The sequence below is a fragment of the Spermophilus citellus genome (genome assembly GCF_964194105.1).
Source record: "Spermophilus citellus genome assembly, chromosome: 15".
NCBI lineage: Eukaryota > Metazoa > Chordata > Mammalia > Rodentia > Sciuridae > Spermophilus > Spermophilus citellus.
The window spans coordinates 57,090,199-57,111,644 of NC_138195.1; the positions used below are offsets into that span (position 1 = coordinate 57,090,199).

General features: G+C 32.1%; 1 protein-coding gene across 7 annotated transcripts in view; it reads left to right on the forward strand.

Moving 5' to 3' along the window:
• The window catches only part of CCSER2 (coiled-coil serine rich protein 2), a 145,019-nt gene that overhangs the window by 99,198 nt on the left and 24,375 nt on the right, over nt 1-21,446 (forward strand). For 6 of the 7 annotated variants that reach the window (XR_014019014.1, XM_081268305.1, XM_081268306.1 and 3 more), the window contains 2 exons: nt 9,735-9,818; nt 18,690-18,776. Coding sequence is in view for 5 of the 7 variants with exons in the window: in XM_081268305.1 (XP_081124431.1) it covers nt 9,735-9,818; nt 18,690-18,776 (171 nt within the window). In the remaining 2 variants the exon portion in view is untranslated. Of the gene's footprint in view, nt 1-4,559; nt 4,619-9,734; nt 9,819-18,689; nt 18,777-21,446 lie in introns of those variants that run through there. The other variant, XR_014019015.1, reaches the window with a different exon arrangement.

Genomic DNA, 21,446 nt, shown 5'->3' on the forward strand with positions numbered 1-21,446 from the left:
TTTGATCAGTCCTCTTGATATAACTAATCTCCTATTACCACAGTCACTTCCCCTTTCTTCAAGTTGCCTTTCTCAGCCCATTTGGGCTTTATGAGGTTGTGCTAGGCCCTGCATATTTAGGGTGTTTTCCTCAACTCACTAAGGTTCTGAATCCCCTTGCATGGCTCCATATCCTGTGTTACACCTTCCTTACGTTACTTAGACTATGACTCCTTGTCAGCTCATACTAATCCTCCTCTCCTTATTTGCCTACTCACTCTGCTTGGGCTCTGACACCATATGCCAGTCAATACCACACAAGGTTTACCCTCACCCTACTTGACACTGACGCCTGGCACTTTTCCCTTTCCTTTTTAAACTCTGTCATTCCTTGGCAGGCCATTTCATGTGTGAATGCCAGCTTTGCTCTGCTTGGGCTCTTACAGCAAGTGTCAGGCTACTCAAATGCATATACCTTCTATTCACTTAGACTTGATTCTCCTATCAGACCTTTTCCAACTCATCATTTCTGACATAAAATGGTAAGCTGTCCCCCTGTGTGAACATGTATCTTTACCTGCCTAGGCTTTGAAAGTCTTTGCTGAGCTGTCCTTTTTTGGTGGGTACCTATCTTTGTGTCTTGCCTACTAGCTTGTTCACGAAAGGAAACTAAAGGAAAATGAAAAATATTTTTCTCAATGACTTTATCAAGATAGAATTTACAGTCAAATGAAATGTTCCCATTTTAAGTACATCATTCAAGTTTTTTGGCTATATGCAATTGTTCAGTTACTACCACAATCAAGAAATAGAGCATTTCTGCACCTGTTAATGTCTATTCATTTCCCTTTGTAGTTGGTTTCTCTCAGGGCTGGCTCTGGCAATCACTACTCTGTTCTCTATTAAGAAAGTTTTATGTTTCTTACAGTTTCTCCTAAATGAAACTATCTGGTATGTGCTCTTTTTGTTTCTGGAGTCTTCAACTCACCTTAATGATTTTTGATATTCATCTGTGTTTTGTATCAGTTTATTCCTTTTTATTTTAAGATACCATTCCATGTTACATACATACATACACACACATACACACACATACACACATACACGTATACATACCCACTCTAATTTTATTATCCATTTACCTGTTTAAATTATGCTATCCATTTACCTGTTGATTGAAATTTGAGTTGTTTTCAGTGCTGTAACAAAATTTGGATGTTTCTGAATCTTTGGATATTAATTATGAAAGTTAATAGGAACAAGTAATTTTTTTAAAGAGAGAGAATTTTTTTTAATATTTATTTTTTAGTTTTCGGCAGACACAACATCTTTATTTGTATGTGGTGCTGAAGATCGAACCCAGTGCCATGCGCATGCCAGGCGAGCACGCTACCTCTTGAGCCACACCCCCAGCCTGGAACAAGTAATTTTTAAAAAATCTGAATAGCCAATACCAGAGCACAGATTTGGGCTCAAACCAGTTTTTCCATTTCTTTGTTAAATGATCTTAGATAAGTACTTTAACTCTCTGTGCTACAATTTCCTTATAATAAATAATCAAAATTATAATGAGAACCTGTGTTAGGACTGTTTCGAAGATTGCATGAGGTTATTCAGATAAACTGCTAAGCATAATACCTAATACATATAAGGCAATTAATATTTATTAGCTGTTATATTAACAGTCGTAATGATAATAGCAATGGCAGTAACAATGTCAAAGTTAAAGATTTGGAGGGGTCTTAAAACATCACACATTTATTATCTTAGCATTTCTGTGGTTCTGAAATTTTGGCACCCCTAACTAGGTTCCTTTCTTTAGGGTATCTCACAAAGTCTGCAGTAACATCATTGGCCAAGGTTGGGGGCTCATCTAAACACTCCACTGGAGAATTTACTTCTGAGCTCACATGGTTGTGGTCAGGATTCAGGTAATTGAGCTGTTGAGCAGAGGGCTTCATGGTTCTTTGCTTGTCAAATAAGGGTCCCTTTCAACTATTTGCTTGCTATGTGGACCTCTATAATGCAGCTCACAATGTGGCAGCTTAATTTATCAGATCAAGCATGTGAGATCTTCCTCTACCAAGTCAGAAGTTAGAATCTCTTGAAATCTAATCATGCAAATACTACCCTTATCTCTTGATTAGGACCAGCCCACATTCAAGAGAAAAGAATTACATAAAGGTAGGAATATCAGAAAGTGATATCTTAGAAAGTCTGTCCACCACAGGATACTTTCTTTAATGCCTTTTATCTGGCAGTGATATCTTTACTTTCAAAGTTATTTTGGCCTCAAACTTGAGGGTTTCTTATTGCTTGTTATTATTTTTAATTTTAATCTAAAATTATTTTAAACTGATATGTAAAAAGCATAAAATAATACATATTTATGGGTACCATTTGAGATATTGGTATATATATAAATAATAATGTTTAAATCAGGTTAAACATATCTATCTCCTCATTTTCATTTCTTTATGGTGAAAATATTCAGGATCTTTTCTTCTAACTTTTGAAAATATACATTGTTGTTATTTGTAGTCACCCTGCCATGCAGTGCCACACCAAAACTTTTTATTGCTGACTGTAATTTAGGTTCTGTCGATGAACCTTTCTTTACCCCTTCCTTCCACTACCCACCCTCCTCAGCCTCTGGTAATCTATAGATCTTAATAGATATTTCTCTAAAAAAGACATAAATGGCCAATGGATATATGAAAAAAACACTTAACATCACTAATCATTAAAGAAATTCAAATCAAAACCATAGTGAGGTAGTTTTGATTCATATCTCTTTGATTCTACTGTCTGTTTCTATAAGATCAACTGTTTTAGATTCCACATATGAGTTAACCATACCATACTTGTCTTTCTGAGCCTGGCGTATTTCACTTGACACAATGATCTCAAGTTCTATCCATGATCTTGCAAATGACAAGGTTTTCCATTCCATTCTATTCCATTCCATTCCATTCCTTTTCTTCCCTCCTCTTTCTCTTTCCCTTTCCCACCCTTTTCTTTCCTACAGGATGTTGCTATGTTGCCCCAACTGTTCTCCAACTTGTGGGCCCAAGTGATCTTCCTAACTTAGCATCCTAAGTAACTGTAACTACAGGCATATGTCATCATGACAGTTAAGATTTTATTTTTTTAAAATGGATGAATTGTATTGCATTGTATATGTGTACATTTTCTTTATGGTTTTATCAATTGGTGGATACTTCACTCATTTCCATTTCTTGACTGTTGTGAATATTGCCACAATAAACATGGGAATACAGATGTCTCTTCAACATACTGATTTTATTTGCTTTGGATATATATATACCCAGAAGTGGGATTGTTGGAACATATGGTAGTTCTATGTTTAATATTTTAAGGAACCTCCATTCTGTCTTTCAAATGTTTGGATACTATTTACTTTCCCACTAACAGTTTATAAGGGTTCCCTTTTCTCCACATCCTTGCCAGTGCCTTTGTCTTATCTTTTGATCATAAGCATTCTCACTGGAATGAGGTGATACCTCATGTGGTTTTGATTTGAATTTCTTTAATGATTAGTGATGTTAAATGTTTTTTCATGTAGCATTGTCCATTTATTTCTTCTTTGAAGAAATGTCTATTAAAGTCTATTGTCCATTTTTAAATTGGGTTGTTCTCTGACTATAACTTAGTGTCCACTGATCAACCTCTTCCCAGCCCTCTCCATACCTATCTCACCAGCCTCTGGTGACTACCATTCTTTAGAACAGGATATAGTACTAAAACATAGAATGAATAAAGGAAACCCAGAAGTATATCTTTTATTCACTTAAAAGAACACTGGATAAAGAAAGATTTTAAAGTAAATGTTAAGGAGTTCATATTAGCAGTATGGAACAAATTATATACTTATGGCTATGGTAAATTTATAGGTCTTGAAAAGTTGAATAGTATTAAAAAATCAAAATGTGGGAAAATTAGAAGAAATCAAAAGTAATATTTTAAGTGGGAAAATACCTGTAGAAGAGATATCTAGATTCAGACATACATATTAAACACTTAGCTTTGGTAAAATATAAATTTAAATAATTTTATAAATACTGTTTGATTACAATATTATAAAGGTTACTCATATATAGAAGCTTTCTAGCCTGTTTTTGAATGTGCCCCCCCGCTTTGTTTTAAGATGCTAGGCACTGTTGGGATCACCTCATCTTCCAAGCACTCATTGAAAAATCACGCTTTATATGCCCTACTTTTTAAAACACTTTCAAATGTAGCTTGAATCATCGGATTGTAAATCCAGTAGGTAAATTACAATATACTCAAAAAGTGTTCTTTAATATGTGTGCAGTGTGAAGTGATTAATCATTCATCTGTGAGTTTTAAAAAATAAGAAAAAAACCTTTCAGAAAGAGAAAGAAGGAAAACTTCTCTTCTTCCTCTGCTGCCTTTTCCAGGATGCCTTTTGTGATTATGTTATAGCATATCTGAAACACAAGGCATGTTTGTTGACATCACTGATGATGCTGTCAGCAGGGACTGGTCAGTGCTGCCAAACTTTTGTTAATCATTTAAAGTATCCATGTCCGTTGCAGCTGCTCTGGAATTCATAGGAAGATCCCAGTTTTTGCAAACACATGGAAGAACCACCTGGGTAAGATGGAATTTGTGATCAGGTTTTTGAACACATTAATATATGAAAGAGTTGTAATATTAGGGCAAAGTCTACCTTTGTGCTGTCTTTAGTCTTCTAATGCTCTTACACAAGAAGAGGGTTTATCTATATTTAACAATTTCTGATTAATAGCATTCTAATTGCATTTAGAATTAAAAAATCCTAACTAGAGGCCATAAAAATTGCTGACACTTCACACAGTAAAGCAGCACAGAGTACTTGGACAGTCATTTAATTATAAATTGCATGTGTTTTGTTCAGTTGGTGTGGAGGTTCTTTGTATTATTTTTGCTCCTATTTATTACATTTGTTTATGCAAAACAGAACAGTCCCTGGTGCATGTCAGTGAAAGTTAACTTTTTTGTTTGTATAATATGAAGCATGAAAATTGCATGCATGAAATTATTTCTTTGGTATTCTTTAAAGAAGGAATATATTTTCTGTCCCTTTTATAATGTTTTCCCCTGTAATGCTTAAAGGAACATTTCTGAAAATGTTTTCTAATTTTGACCTGGACACTTTCATCTTAATCAAAGTTTAATAGAGAGCACTACCATTGTTAAGTCTCAGTGTTATTTGCAGAGGGATTTTTTTATTAATTACTAAAGTTGGAGATGATATTTATGGTCTTTATGACTCTTGGGCTTTGATGAAAATGAAAGCCTTTTTTCTTCTTTGATCTCCTAAATTTAGATTGCCAGACTTTTAAAAATAGAAGGCAAGGTTTTTCTTATTTGAAGCATAGCAATAACTTAAAATATCAATAATTTCTTGTCTTGGGCTATCTTTTTACTATTTAGAGTAAATTTTGCACTTTTAAAAATTTTTATAATGAATAATATCTGTATGGCATGAATTCTTTATAAAACATTGATATTCCTATGTGGCCTTGCATAGAGGTTAGATAACTTCTACTTAGTGTGGACCACATAATAAATATTTTAACCTTTTGGGGCAAGAACTAAAATTGATGCTCTTATGTAAATATTTATAAAATATTCCATATGAAACCATTTAATAATATAAAAAACAATTTCAACTTGTGAACTATAATAAAGAGGTTACATTTTTCTTTCAGATCACAATTTGTTAGCCCCTGCTCAAGAAGATGATTAATTTTTGTGAGAGTTGTGAGTCAGATTTGTGAGTTAATGCAATTAGTTAGAAACTCTAGACCTACAACATTATCATTTTTGTTATGGCTATTGTTTAAAAAAAATAGTAAAAGTTTTTAAATGCTTTCCATGAATTAGGCACTATGGTCAGTATTATTACCTGAATCATTCCAAATATTTTTTTCTCCCATCCATGGTTTCTATTTTGATTTTATTAACATTTTTAAATGGATCATGTTTTTAGTATTTAAATTTAAGAAACTTTCTCAGCCAAAGGTCATAAAAATATTTTCTGATCATTTGGAGAAGTTTTTAGTTTTAAGCTTAAAATTTAGGTCTACAGTCTGTTCTGAGAGTTTTTTTGTATATGGTGTGAGTTATGGGTAAAGTTCATTTTACAGAATATGGATTTTCAATTTTACCACCATTTCTTGGTAGTTTTCTCAAGAATACCTTTAACCATAAATGTGTGGGGCTATTTCTGGACTTTTTAAATTTCCTTGATCTGTGTTGGTCCTTATACTAGTACCACACTCTCTTCATTTTTAGTACTTTTTAAATGATATAGTGTAACTTCTCCTTTTTTGTTCTTTACAAAGTGGAAACAATTCTCTTTCTACAAAAAAATATTCTTTTGGGATTTTTGATTCAGGGAATTTTTGAATCTATAAGTTGAATTTGGAAGAGAATTTATATATCAACAATATTGAATCTTTCAGTCTGGTAACATTGAGTCTCTTAGTTTACCAAACGAGGTCATCTCTTCATTTATTTCTCCCTGATTTCTTAACACACATACACACATTGTTTTTAATATGCAGAGTTTATCGATACTTTGAAGTATTTCTCTACAAGTTTTTTTTTTTTTGGTTTCTTTTTCTTGGTTTTGATATTTTTATTATTTTGGCATTTTGGTTTGTAAAGTTTATTTTTTTGTTATTGTTTTAATGAAATCAATTTCCATTTGTTCTTTGCCACAAAATAGTTGTTTTTTTAATATTAACCTTGTAAACTTGTTATTTTCCTAAATTTATGTGTTAGTTCTGGTAGTTTTATTGTACATACTCGAGGATTTTCTACACCCAAAATTACATTATCTGATCCTTTCTTTTTTTCTTCTTGTTGTTTGCTTGCCCCTTGTACTGACTGAAAACTTCAATACAATATTGGAGCCTTGATTTGTACCTTTTATATTTTTTTCCTGTTTGACAGTTTTGTTTGATTTTATTTTTTTAGCATCTTCCACAAAACTGGTTTTTAATTTTCTTGATTTTTAAAATTTTTGTTTCATTAATTTCCATATTTTATTGTTTTCTTCTATTTGTTTTAGGCTTGTTTTATTTCAGGGACTGATTTGACAACTTGGTATTAAGTTATTTTCTTTCAATTACTAGGGGATTATCCTCTGTTACTGATTTCTAGTTACCTTTGTGTTCTTGAAAGCATATTTAGTATATATTTGGTTTCTTTTAAATTGAGCTTCTCAATTCTTTAAGTTCATATCTTTCACTGTTCATCCATTATTTCTGCCTCCCATTCTCCCTTCTGTGATTTCAAAGACATTAATGTTAGATCATTTACAATTGTTCCTCTAGTTCCTTGCGAAGGCTCTGTTTATTTTTTTTCCCCTTTGCCAATCCCTTTTCTCTTCATTGGTCAGAGTGCATAATTTCTGTTGGGCTATCTTCAGGTCATCTGTCATCTCACTCTGTCATCTCAAATGCTGATATTTAGCCCTTTGAGTGCATTTAAAATTTTTAATGTTTGAATTATACCAGGCCTAACATTTCCAGTTGTTTCTGCTTTATAAACTCTTTTTCTTTGCTGAAACTTTCTCTTCTGTTTACTTCAACAGTTCACCTTTACTTTTGGGGAGTTTTTATAACAGCTTTATTAATATCTTTTTCAATCAATTCCTACCTTCTGTGCCATTTTGGCATTGTCATCTGTGTGAGTTGAGATTTTCCCCTTTGTTTATATTGAATAATTTTGGATTATCTTAAATATTTGAACATTGTGTTATGAGATTCTTGATCTTATTTAAATTCTATAAATAATATTGTTTTTATTTTTTTTAAACATTAGTATACAATCTAATTTTGTTCAGGCTCCAGATTCTAACTAGTAAACCTTGGAGTTATTATTTTGGCATTTTGGTTTGTAAGGTTTCAGTGTCTGTTGGAGTGTGGTTTCAGAGTCAGTTATTTTCAAAGCTTTTGTCATGCTCTCCAGATCTGTTCTTGACTGTATACCAGAGGCTGGTTTGGGACCTGGATAATGGTCTTAGTTTATTTCTAGGTTTATTTTTCACCCTTTGATGTGCTATTAAGGATCAGTTGTAAACAGGTGCTTCTCAGGGGTGAACTTAGTAATTCATATTAAATTATCAAGTTACTTCCTAAGTTTTTGACATTTTGCAATCTCCCATGTGTTTTCTGTTTTTGCTAGGATTTCCTTCTTTTTTCTCCACCCTGAAAACTGATGTTTTTTGTTTCTTTTTTCATTCATTCATTCTTTCTTTTTTTTTTTTTTTGGCTCTGCTGCATACTTCCCACCACTGAACCCATATCCATTGTAAAGTAGTGTATACTTGAGTATTCTCTCATTCATTGGGGTTTCTGCTTTGCAGTTGGCAGGAAGATATTTTGATATTTGGAAAAAAGTCAAAATTTTTATGGTCTGTCTTTTCTTACATAACTTGTTTATAGGACTGACTCTATTTTTACATGTAAAATCATTAAAAACAGATGAAATTTTATTGAAATGATTATAGTAAAATGTTTCTTCCTTCTTTTCCTCTTTTATACGTTTTTAAAAAATGTGATGTTCTGACAACATATGTGCATTTTGTCAGGTTATTGCTTCTTAGGGGTGTTGAGCCATATGACATCACTAATGCAAATATAATTTATTCATGCTGAAATTTTGACAAATGCTTAGTCCTTATTGTTGATCAGCATTGTCTGTTGAACTTTTCTACATACATATTCCTGGGCCTAATCCCTAGAGATTCTGATTCAGAGAGTTATGTAGTATAATAGGTAAGGAAGATAATAACTTAAATACTCATGTCCCTACTAGAACACTCCTTTTCAATACAGGTCATCATTATCTACACCCTGGGAAATCAGAACAAGTATGTCTGAGAAAAATTTGTGATGTTAATGCTCCTTGAAAGTTGCTGAGTGGGTGTCACTGTTGTGTTTTATCAGGTCATAATCTCTCACCATCAGTCTAAGCATAGTCTGAATCTTTTTTGAGTTTGTCTGTTTGAATCATTGAACATCTGATTTCTTATTCATAAACCAGTTCAGTGAGGATTGGAAATTAATATTTTCATTTCATTTTCTTTATCATGTTTAAGGTCAAAGTGTTTAATTTGTTCACCTTTTTTTTAATTGAAGTACAACATACAATCAAGTAAAGTACTTAAGATGTACCAACCTTAATTGTACAGCTTGAATTTTTCATATGTATGTTTATATAAAAACCACAGAGGCAAGACATAGACTATTTAGTTTTGTCATAAATGGGAGTCATAAATAGGTATTCTCATGTATCTAGTATTCTTTAATTGAATGATTTTTATAGCTAAGCTTTTTTGAGTTATTTAATATTATTATTTCTGACTCCTTTATACCAAAACACATTTAAAGAGGGAAGAATCAATTGACTTTTACACTGTTTCTTTGCTGTGGTAATCTCAAAATTCTTTAGGAAATTTTACATACTCCAATTGTAGCTCTAAAGCATTCAGTGGTTTTCTGCTTTATCATTTATATAGTATCTGTTATTTATTTCCACAGGTTATTCTTGCCCTTGTTTCACTTTTTTTCCCCTTCTGTTGGTACAGAAATGAAAAAGGAGATTCCTAAATTTTATCTCCCATTTTTCTTCTAGGATATGATTTAGGTGAACTCAAATTGAAGTGATTATCTGCATTTATTGTATTAATCTTCTCTTTTTGTTCTTTCTGACAGCATGATGGAAGTGGGTCATTGCATGATATTCAGCTATCATTGCCATCTAGTCCAGAACCAGAAGAAGGTGATCAGATATATAAGGTATGACTAGATAGTCATGCTGAAGATTTCAGAATTCTTATTACTAAAATAATAAAGCAGAACCAATTAAAATTTTGAATAATAAGAATTATTAGAAACTTAGAACTTGCTATCTTGTGAAATAATTGTTTGTTCTTAAATTTTGCTGCTTTGTTAAAATAATAATATCCCATTTTATCAGATCATAATGGAACGAAATTAGAAATCAACAATAAGATAAAACAATAACATCTCAAATATCTGGAGACTAAATTATACACCTTTGAATGGTGAATGGATAGTATAAGAAATCAGGGAAGTAAATTAGAATACTGATAACAATTTATCAGAATTTCTAGGAAAGTATGAAGGCATTTCTAAGAGGAAAGTATATAGCATTGAGTTCATACTTCAAAAGAATAGAGATACCAAATAAATAATCTAACATTACATCTCAAGGCCCTAGAAAAGAAGAACAAACCAACACCAAAATCTGAAGAAGTCAGGGAATAATTAAAATCAGAGCCAAAATCAATGAAATTGTGGATTAAAAAAAAAATACAAAAGAGAAACAAAGAGTTGTTTTTTTGAAAGGGTAAACAAGTTTGATAACCCTTAGCCAAACTAACCAAAACAAAGAGAGAAAACATTCAAATTCAAGATGAAAAAGGAAATATCACTATAGGATACTACTAAAATCCAGAGGATCATCAGAAACCATTTTGAAAATTTATCTTCCAATAAAATAGAAAATCTTAAAGAAAAATTCCTAGAAATCTATGACCTACCTGAATTAAACCATTAGGATATAGAAAACTTAAACAGATCAGTATCAAGTAATAAAATTGAAGCAGCCATCAACCTTCCAACACAGAAAAGCTCAGAACTGCATGGATTTTCAGCCAAATCCTACCAAAACTCTTTAAAGATAGAAGAACTCTAATACCTGTTCTCCTCAGATTATTCCATGAAATAGAAAAGGAGGGAAGACTGCCAATCTCATTCTATGAAGCCTTTATCATCATTCTGAATACAAAATCAGACAAAGAAAAATCAAGAAAACTTCAGGCCAAATATCCTTAATTAGCATAGATGAAAAAAAAATCTTAATGAAATATTGGCAAACAGCATACAAAAACACATTAAAAAAGATCCTGCAAGGTTGGTTCAACATACAGAAATCAAGAAATGCAATTCACCACATAAACAGGGTTAAGTTAAAGAATCATATGATTATCTCAATAGATATAGAAAATTCATTTGTCAAAATGCAGCACCCATTTATGCTTAAAACACTAGAAAACCTAGGGATAGGGGAGCTTACCTCAGCATTGTAAAGACTATATATGATACACCCAAGGCCAACATCATTCTGAATGGAGAAAAACTGAAAGCATTATCTCTAAAAATAAGAAGAAGCTAAAGATGCCCACTTTCACCAAACCTATTCAGCATAGTCCTTGAAACTCTAGTCAGATAAATCAGGCAAAAGAAGGAAGTTAATGGGAAACAAGTAAGAAAAGAAGAACTCTTTGTTTGCTAATGACATGACCCCGTATTTAGAAGATCCCAAAAACTCTTACCAGAAGACTTCTAAAGCTCATAAATGATTTTAACAAATAGCAGGATACGAGATCAACTCTCATAAATCAATTGCATTCCTATACTCCAGTGATGAGTCTGCCAAAAAACAAATTAGGAGTATCCCATTTATAATAGCCTCAAAAGAAAGAAAAAAAAGCGTAAACCTTGGGAATCAATCTAACAAAAAGAGGTGAAAGATCTCTGCAGTGAAAACTATAGAACACTAAAAGAACGAAATTAAAGACGTTAGAAGATGAAAAGACCTCCCTTGTTCTTGGATAGGCAAAATTAACAATGTCAAAATGGCCATACCAGATTCAGTGTAGTCCCCATCAAAATTTTAGTGACATTCTTCACTGAACTAGAAAAGGCATTTCTGAAATTAATTTGGGAAAATAAGAGACCCAGAATAGTCAGAGCAATCCTTAGTGAGAAGAGTGAAACAGAAAGCATCCTAATACCAGATCTCAAATTATACTACAGAGCTATAGTAACAAAAACAGCATGGTACTGGCACCAAAACAGTTCATGAGGGTGAATGTACTAGAATAGAAGACACAGAGACAAATCCACATAAATACAGTTATCTGACACTAGACAAGGTGCCAAAAACACATTGGCCTTTTTTTTTTTTTTTAAGAGAGAGAGAGAGAAAGAGAGAATGTTTAAATATTTATTTTTTAGTTTTTGGCGGACACAACATCTTTGTTTGTATGTGGTGCTGAGGATCGAACCCGGCCACATGCATGCCAGGCGAGCGCACTACCGCTTGAGCCACATCCCCAGCCCCTGGCCTTTTTTATATATAAAATACTGTTTTAATATATATATCTTTATTTTACTTATTTGTATGTGGTGCTGAGAATTGCTCCCAGTGCCTCACACATGCTAGGCAAGGGCTCTACCACTGAGTCACTGCCCCAGCTCTAAATATAGCCTTTTTAACATGGTGCTGGGCAAACTGGAAATCTATTTGTAGAAAAATGAAATTTAACTCTTAAAACTCACCTTTTAAAATCAACTCAAAGTAGATCAAAGACTAGGACTTAGGCCAAAAACGCTGCCACTGCTAGAAGAAATTGTAGGTCCAATACTCTAGCTTATCAACACAGGAACTGAATAGGACTACTAAAGTGCAAGAAATAAGATAAAAAATCATTAAGTGTAATGGCATCAAACTAAAAAGTTTCTGCACAGCAAGAACAAATTAAAAGCATAAATATAGAGCCTACAGAATGGAAGAAGGTCTTTGCACCTGCTCCTCACATAGGCAATTAATATCCAGAATATACAAAGAACTCTAAAACCTTAACATCATAAAAACACAAATAACCCAGTCAATAAATGGGCCAAAGAACTAAATAGACATTTCTCTAAAGAAGAAATACAAATGATGAAGAAGTATATGAAAAAAAAATATTCAACATCTCTAGCAATTGGGAAAATACAAATTAAAACTATATTGAGATTTCATCTCACTCTGGTCAGAATGGCAATTAGCAAGGATACAGACAACAATAAATATTGACAAGGATATAGGGGGAAAATATACACTCCTACATTGTTGGTAGTACTGTAAATTAGTGCAACCACTCTGGAAATTGGTCTGGAAATTCATCAAAAAACTAGGAATAAAACTACCATATGACTAGCTATTCCACTTCTCCATGTATATCCAAAAGACTTAAAATATTACATACTACAGTGATACAGCCCATCAGTGTTTATAGCAGCATAATTCACAATAAGCTATGGAGCCAACTTATGTTCCCTTCCGCAGATGAATGGATAAATAAAATGTGAGATATATATATATACATACATACATATATATATACACATACATAAATACATGATGGACTATTACTCAGCCGTAAAGAAGAATGACTTTATGGCATTTGCCAGTAAATGGATGAAACTGCAGACTATCATGCTAACTGAAGTAAGCCAGTCCTTACAAGTCAAAGATCAAATGTTTTCTCTGAAAATGCAGAAGGTAATCCAAAATAAAGGGTAGGGGATAGAAAATAATAGATCTGTGTAGTAGACTAAGGGGAATAAGGGAAGGAAGAAAGATGGGGTAGGGAAAAACAGTTGAATGAACATGCCCAACTTTCATATGTGCATGCATGGATGCGGCCTGGTGGGTTCTGGCATCAGGTGTATCAGTAGGACAAGAATTAAACAAACAAACAAAAAAGTAAACTGTAGATGGATTGAAGGGGGATCTGTGGAGTGGGGTGGAAGGGAGGAAGTGCTGGGGATTGAATTGGAGGGGGTTGTGTTCCATGCTTCTGTGATTATGTCAAGGTTTGTCCTGGTGTTGTGTACAACTCAACTACATTTAAAAAAATAAAAAGACACTTGCATTGGTTTTAATTATGAATAACAATTTTTAAAATGTTTACCAGTGAAGTTAAAATGTTAATGGGTACTTCTTATATATAATCACAGCACTGAAGAAATATACTGGTGATGAGGTTAACTTTTATTTTTTCATGTATAAAAACATAATTATGGGGGCTGGGATTGTGGCTCAGTGGTACAGCACTCGCCTAGCATGTGTGAGGCACTGAGTTGGATCCTCAGCACCACATAAATATAAAATAAAGACATTGTGTGTCCACCTATAATGAAAAAGTAAATATTTTTAAAAAAACATAATTATGGAATGCTGATGTATTTTAGCGAGTGATTGAAAGTAGTTTTTAAAATTCTCATTGTCTTTTGATCTATATTTAGTTGAAAGCTCTTTATTTTTCATCTGTTTCTCAAGTCTATATTTCTTAAGTACACACAGATATCGGTGATTAATATAATATTTATATGTAAAATTATTGATTACTTTTACATCATGTTTTCAGGGTGTAGTAGCCATTGTTTGATAATCATCTACAATAACACTAGTAGCTTAATACAACAAAAGTTGATGTTTCACTTATATTACACTATACTGATCTATTGACTGTAGATCAGCTGGGATTCTGCTTCATGTATCTCTTACATTTGAGAACCTAACTGAGGGATCGGCCTCTGGGGTAGAACATGTCTCTGTGCAGAGGGAAAAGAGCTTTGTCAAACCACATAAGAATTCTACTTTGATGGAGTATATGTCACTTCCAAAACAATTCCAGTGTTTCAACCTGACATTAATTGGACAGAAGACCTTAATTTTCTCAGAATTCTGAGTGATTTATTGGGAACAAGATTCTATATAAAACAACCAAAATCAAGAATATAGCATAGGAGTCACATCTTTTTATCTAAACTTGGCTTTTTCACTTGTCTACCATCTTTAGGCTTCCACCCAATTGTTGTAAATAATAATCTACATCTAGCAGGTCTGCCACAGACCATCTCTTTTTAAAACAATTTCACATAAACACACAGGTGAGAACCAGTAACTCAGTCCCTTAGAATTTTTCAGATATTTTTAAGTTTTGTGACTGGTTTTATTTTTTTTTAATTATTCTTTTTTCTCTAAGTTTCTTCTTGTGAATGCATTTTTTACATGTAAAGAAATTTTTTTTGAAGAAAATTTAATTCTAACTCTTTTTACTTAGCTAATTTCATTGTTGTTTTCTGTATTTCTTTCCGGTACTACATGGAAGACATATTGTTACATGGTGCTTATTTCTTGTCCCTATTACCTTTTCTTCCCTCTTATCCAAGCTGACATGCAATAGCTCACTCTCTTCTCTCCATATCTGTAGTCTCTCTTGAACTTTGAACAGCAAATCCCTAACTGTGTTATTGTCTCATCAAAGATGCTTTTAGCAGCACAACTTCAAATGCACAAATATGGTGATTTATGCTATTACAAATTCAGGGTCTAAATTTTTCACTAGACCTGCAGTGCCTCCAATCTGTTCTTATATTTATGATAGGATAGCTCCTTCCCATTCTTCTGATGAACTGTTCCAGACATTAATCATGCTCAAGCATGATGCTCAGCCATGCTTTCAACCTCTTCAGGTAGTTTTGTGCTAATCAAATACAGATGTTCTGCTTCCCTCCTTCCTGCCTTCTAACTTGCTAAACTCTCTTATTTTCACTTACTTTGTTCCAGATATAGGAGAAAAGTGGTAACTATACTTTTAGAATCTACCTTTTCTGTGTTCTTAACTCTATGTCCCGGTGCTGCTTAATTATCTAATAAGATTCTTCTTCTCCTTGCTCCTATGTCTTCAGTGTACTTTCTCTTTTTCATTTTCAGCTTATAAATTTGTATATTTTACTATCTTAAATTCAGGAAATAGCTTTTCCAACTTTACTTAAACCCCTTTCCAGTTAATGTGGAAACCTGGAAAAATACCCATTAATTTTTGACACGGCCTTTTTCTGAAAAGTTTATCCCTTGGCTTTTATAATATTTCCTTGGAATTTCTCATACCTCTCTGCCATTTTCCCACTTCCATTGTAGGATTTTTTCTTAAATGTTAGATTTACATATTTAGCTCTGTCCTCTTTCAGCTTTTTATTCTCATGATTTTTTCATTTTTTGTATATAATGATAAAGTAAATATTTTTCATATTTGGTGGTTCAGTTGCCCACTAGACATTTCTGCACTATCCACAGATGCCTCTAACATATATAAAACTCACACATACTTCTCTTTTGATGGCACAATCATTCATCATGTCACTCAAACTAGAAATGTGATGTTACTCTTTACTACTCCTCTGTGCCCTTTTCTCACTTGCAGTAAATTTTCAGAATGTTCATATTTTGCTCCCTTGTGATGGCTACGTAATGTTCCATCAAGTTGCTACACAATATTTCCATTGTCCCCTTATAAGACAATTGTAAATTTGTAAACTTGCAGATCCTACCTTATATATTTTCTCATAATTTCTTTGCTATGATTTTTTTAGGAATTATGTAACTGAATAAAGGAATACAAGTACTTTTATGATTTTTATACAGAGTCATGTTCATCCAGAAACCTTACTTGCTAAGTCTGATATACGCTTTTTTTCTAATCTTGGTTGGTCATATTGAATATTTTCCCCATAATTTGATATCTTTAGAACAATACCTTCATTATTTAAAATTTCTTCAACAAGCCAAATAGAAGATTTTACCAGTTATATATTTGTTTATGAGAGCCAGATATTTGTCTTGGGGGACTTGAAAATGATCTAATATACTTGAATAGGCTCATATGTCCTTGAGATGCAAATCCTTTGTCAAATTTACATAGGTTCTTACCAAGCTTTAATGTTAATCGTATAGATAGATGCCTTAAAATTTTATAAAATAAAATATATTTATCATCTCTTTTCAAAACACACAAACATGCTTTTATTTAATAGAAAATATAGAAAACTAATTTAAGCTAAAGTAGAAATAAAAAGTTTAATACCCATCAGCATTTTAAAAGCATCTTTTCAGAGCTAAATGATAATGAATTCATAAAGCTCTCTACCCATCCAATAAACAAATGGTAGCTCTGTTAAGAAAACCTAGGTGATTAAAATTTTTTTAATTAAATAGGGGTGCTTTCAAAAATGAAAAGGATTATTTCGCACCTATAATATTTTCCCATCATCATTGCTTAAAACTACAGATACATCCATTTCTTTGTAGAGCTAATGGGGTGTTTATTTTTGTTGTTTGATAGTGCTGGGGATTGAACCTAGGGGCACTTGACTTTTGAGCTACATCCCCAGCCATTAAAAAAAAGGTATTTTATTATATCTGTATATTAAAGATAATTTGATGAAAATTCATTTAAAACTCCTTTGGAAACATTTTTAGTGCATTATAATTATACATAATAGTAGGGTTCATTTTGACTTAATTATAAATGCATATAACATAGTTTTCTCCATTGCAATCCTCAGTACTACCCACTTCACTTCCCTCCTCCCTCTTCCTCTACTGCATTGGGTCCTTCTAGTTATTTAATTAATTTAATTGATGCATTATAGTCTTATATAAAATTAGAATGTATTGTGGTATAGTTATACATGAGCCTAGTATGGTTTTGTCAACTTCATTCCCCAGTTCTTCCCCTTTTCCTGTCTTCTTCCTTCCCTTCCTGCTTCCTCCTTGGTCCCCAGTTTCTACTCTACTGACCTCCCTTCTGTTTTCTCCAGATCCCTATTTTTGATTAATTTTTTTTCTCCCTAGCTTCCACATATGAGAGAAAACATTCCACACTTTTGGTTTTCTGAGTCTGGCTTATTTCATTTAGAATAATGTTCTCCAGTTGCATCCATTTACTAGCAAATGACATGATTTCATTCTTCTTTTTGACTAAGTAGTACTCCATTGTGTATTTATCAACTCTCAATAATTTTATTTGCTACAGAGCCTAGCAATGTGTCAAAATTTATCCATAGAAATGTATCTTTGATATTCTATAATCCATCTTTTTCTGGTTAATTTATGAATTTTAAAAATTCCTATTCTCTTTTTATGTTTAAATAAAGATCATTCATTGTGTGTAATAACTTTTCCCATTTTTCCCATTGTCTTGTATTCTCCATTGTTTGGGATACCGCTGTATTATTAAAATTTGCTTACATATTATCTTTTTGGAAAGATACATCATCCATGTATATATTCTAAGTGCTTTGCTTATATTATTTTTTATCTATATTTCTGAGTGATTGAATGGATTTACATAAAATGGGCTAACACTAGGTTAATGATATTTGATATTTTGGAAATATAACCAGATTTCTGCTTGACTTGATGGTATGTTCCATTTAATAGCATTAAGTAGTCCTTATCAATGAAGTTTGGTTGTTTTCTCTTTGATTCAAGCAGTGCTGCTCAATAAAGTGGTTCCTTGATAAAGAATATTCCTTGTTGGGCTTCTTCAGACACGTTTATCTTCTTGCCGATTTTTGAACCAGCCATTAAATTCCTTTTGCAGCTTTAATTATACTAGTTCCTCTGCTTGTCACACCCCTCTTTTCTTTGGCAGGAAACTCATTTGCATCCCTTGAAATCTAATGTGAAGTTTCTGTTTTATGTGTGATTTACTTTACTGCTGGCTTAAAGGGGATAATGGTATGTTCCTCAGAGTGGTCAGGATCAAAAGCTGAAATTCCTGAAAGTGTTTAGTTTCTAATACCTAATAAATGTGCTTAATAAATGTTAACTGTTGCTTCTGTTATTGTTCATTCTTTACATGTCAGAATCCATTGTGAAATCTTAGAAGTTTTTGATTTTTAATACAAAAGTTTTTCTTTAAATGAAGAAATAGTTCTTTCACTACTGGGTCTTCATCATTGATTTAGTGCTTCTCATTAGGGGTATTTTAAATGACTCATTTAATTCTTTTAACATTGCAGAATGAAGATTTATTAAATGAAATGAAACAACTTAAAGAAGAAATAAGGAAAAAAGATGAAAAAATACAACTATTAGAACATCAACTTGTAAGTATTATAGTATAGAATTTAAAATGGAGACTTCCAAATTGGTCAATATGTGGCTTTTATAAGACAGCCAGAATTAGAGTTTGACTTTATTTTGGGCTTTCAAACTTATATAATTGCATTATGTTTAGATTATATATGCTTTAATGAAAATATAATGTTAAATTTTGTCTAAATATGAAGTATGCTATCTGAAAAATTCTTCCTTGATCCATTTTTGGTGGCCTCTGTTTCTGGGATTTAAGATGCACCAGTTTATATTCATTTATTGATTCATTTCAAGAAGTAAGTACTTGAAGTTGAGAATAAGAACTTTCTCTCTGAGCGGAACGACACTGGTTATTTAAGCTTAAGTATTAGAGTGAAGGAGATTTCAAGACAGTGTTTCTTCTCTATGGATGATGAGTGATCCCTCAGAGTCATGTTTATACTTTCTGTATACTTTTATAATTGTTAATAATTTCAAATGTTAATCCCATATAAAAACAGTATTTAGGAGCTGGGGTCGTGGCTCAGCGGTAGAGTGCTTTCTGGTATGTGCGAGGTACTGGGTTGGTTCAATCCTCAGCACCACATAAAAATAAAAATAAACTTCCAACTACAACTAAAAAAAAAATTTTTTTAAACAATATTTATGGCACCTTAAATGCAATTATAATGCAACTTATATAATGTAAAAGACCAGGATAAAAATAACATAATGCATAAAAGCCAAAACAAAATAGAAATATTAATTGGAAGGGAAAAATATGTATTTTGGGTATAGCAAAGCATTTGAGCAATATGAAATATTAATCTCTAAATATATAGAAGATATAATGTACTGAACTCTGAGCCACTGAGGTCAGGTTACAGAGATAAAAATTTATGAGTGACTAGAATATACAGATAAAATACTATGATTAAATGTACAAAGAAAATTTATGAATATGAATAAAGAATAACCTAATAATTCAAACTTAAGTTTTCCCAAATATGAAAGTAGAAAGAACAATAAGACCTAATATTTAAGTTTCAAAGACAAGTATCGGCTAACTTTCAGGGAAGGAGAAAAGAGAAGGCACTTAGATTAAACATCAATTTTTGCAAAAATTTATTACAGAGTACAAGAAATTGTGTCTAGTACGCTCCAGAGAACAGGTTGTGTACCTACTATTTTAAATATATCTGGACAGTTTTTATTTATACATAAAGGTAAACTTTCATAACTTTAATATCTTGAAAAATAAGTCACCAAGTCATCTTTATAGGCTTACTTATAGTGTACTCCAAATACTTGAGCGATAAACTGAAAAATAACTCAAGAATAAGGAGATAAAGATTAAAATGAATGAACAGGGAAATGGAAATCATCTTTAGAGAAACTGAGTTTTACAAACTTCTGAACCTTTTATTGAAGAAAGCTTAGTGCTCATTATTTTATTTTACATATTGTACATTATTTCAATGTTGGAAATCACTTGAATTTATAAATCTTTGATTTTTGTGAAAATAAAATAATTTTAAATTCTAAAAATTGTAAATTACTAATGATTTTTGAAGAGATTTAGATAAATAAGTTTCAGGAAAGAGATAAGGGAAGGAAATCAGAAAGAGATAAGGGAAAGAAGTCAGACATACTGAATTTTGTACTTCTACAAATGAGTGCCCAAGTTATTCTTTATTTTATTTTACTGTACTTCAGTTATAATGTTTGTGACATGGTTTGAGACAGTTAATAGGTTGGAATAGTGTACAGAAAATGATGAAATTAAAAGGGATATAAAGAAAATCTCAGATCTGCAAAACTAAGGCAATAGTAATTAGACCAAAAAAAAAATATGATTTTAAGTACAAATGGTTTTACTTCATGAAAAGAGTTTCATTGAGGATTTAAAGCAAAGTGTGTAGTAACTTGCTTTATATACAGGAAATTTAGGTAAATTTTTGACATTGGTAAGGCTGAATATAAAAGGTTGAAAGACAGAATAAAATTATCCTCACCCAAAAGTGCAGTATTAAAATTAGAAAAGTAAGTTTAATAATGGAAAAAATAACACTTTATCTTGATTTATGATTAATAAATAATAGGACAAATCTTCTTATGCTGTTTAGTTTTTTAAAAGTATTCTCTTATCCTCTCCTTGGTTTATATACCCAAAGGACTTAAAATCAGCATACTATCATCACATCAGTATTTATAGCAGCTCAATTCACAAGCTAGACTATGGAACCAACCTAGGTGTCCCTCAATAGATGAATGGATAAAGAAAATGTGGTATATACTCAATGGAATATTGCTCAGCTTTAAAGAAGAGTGAAATTATGGCATTTGCCAGTAAATGGTTGGAGAATATCATGCTAAGTGAAATAAGCCAATGTCACAAAACCAAACGCCTAATGTTTTCTCTAATATGCAGATGCTAATTCACAATAAGGAAGGGGGGAACTAGGGAAGAATAGCGTTACCTTAGATTAGGTAAAGGGAAATGATGGGAGGAGAGGGAAGAATATGTGGGAATAGGAAAGATAGTAGAATGAAACAGACATTATTACTGTATGTAAGTAATATGATTCTGCACCATCTGTGTATATCAAAGTACATAAATGCATTCTTCTGTCATGTATAACTAATTAAAACCATATAAAAATTTTTTTAAAAAGTATTTTCTTAACTTTAATATGCATCTT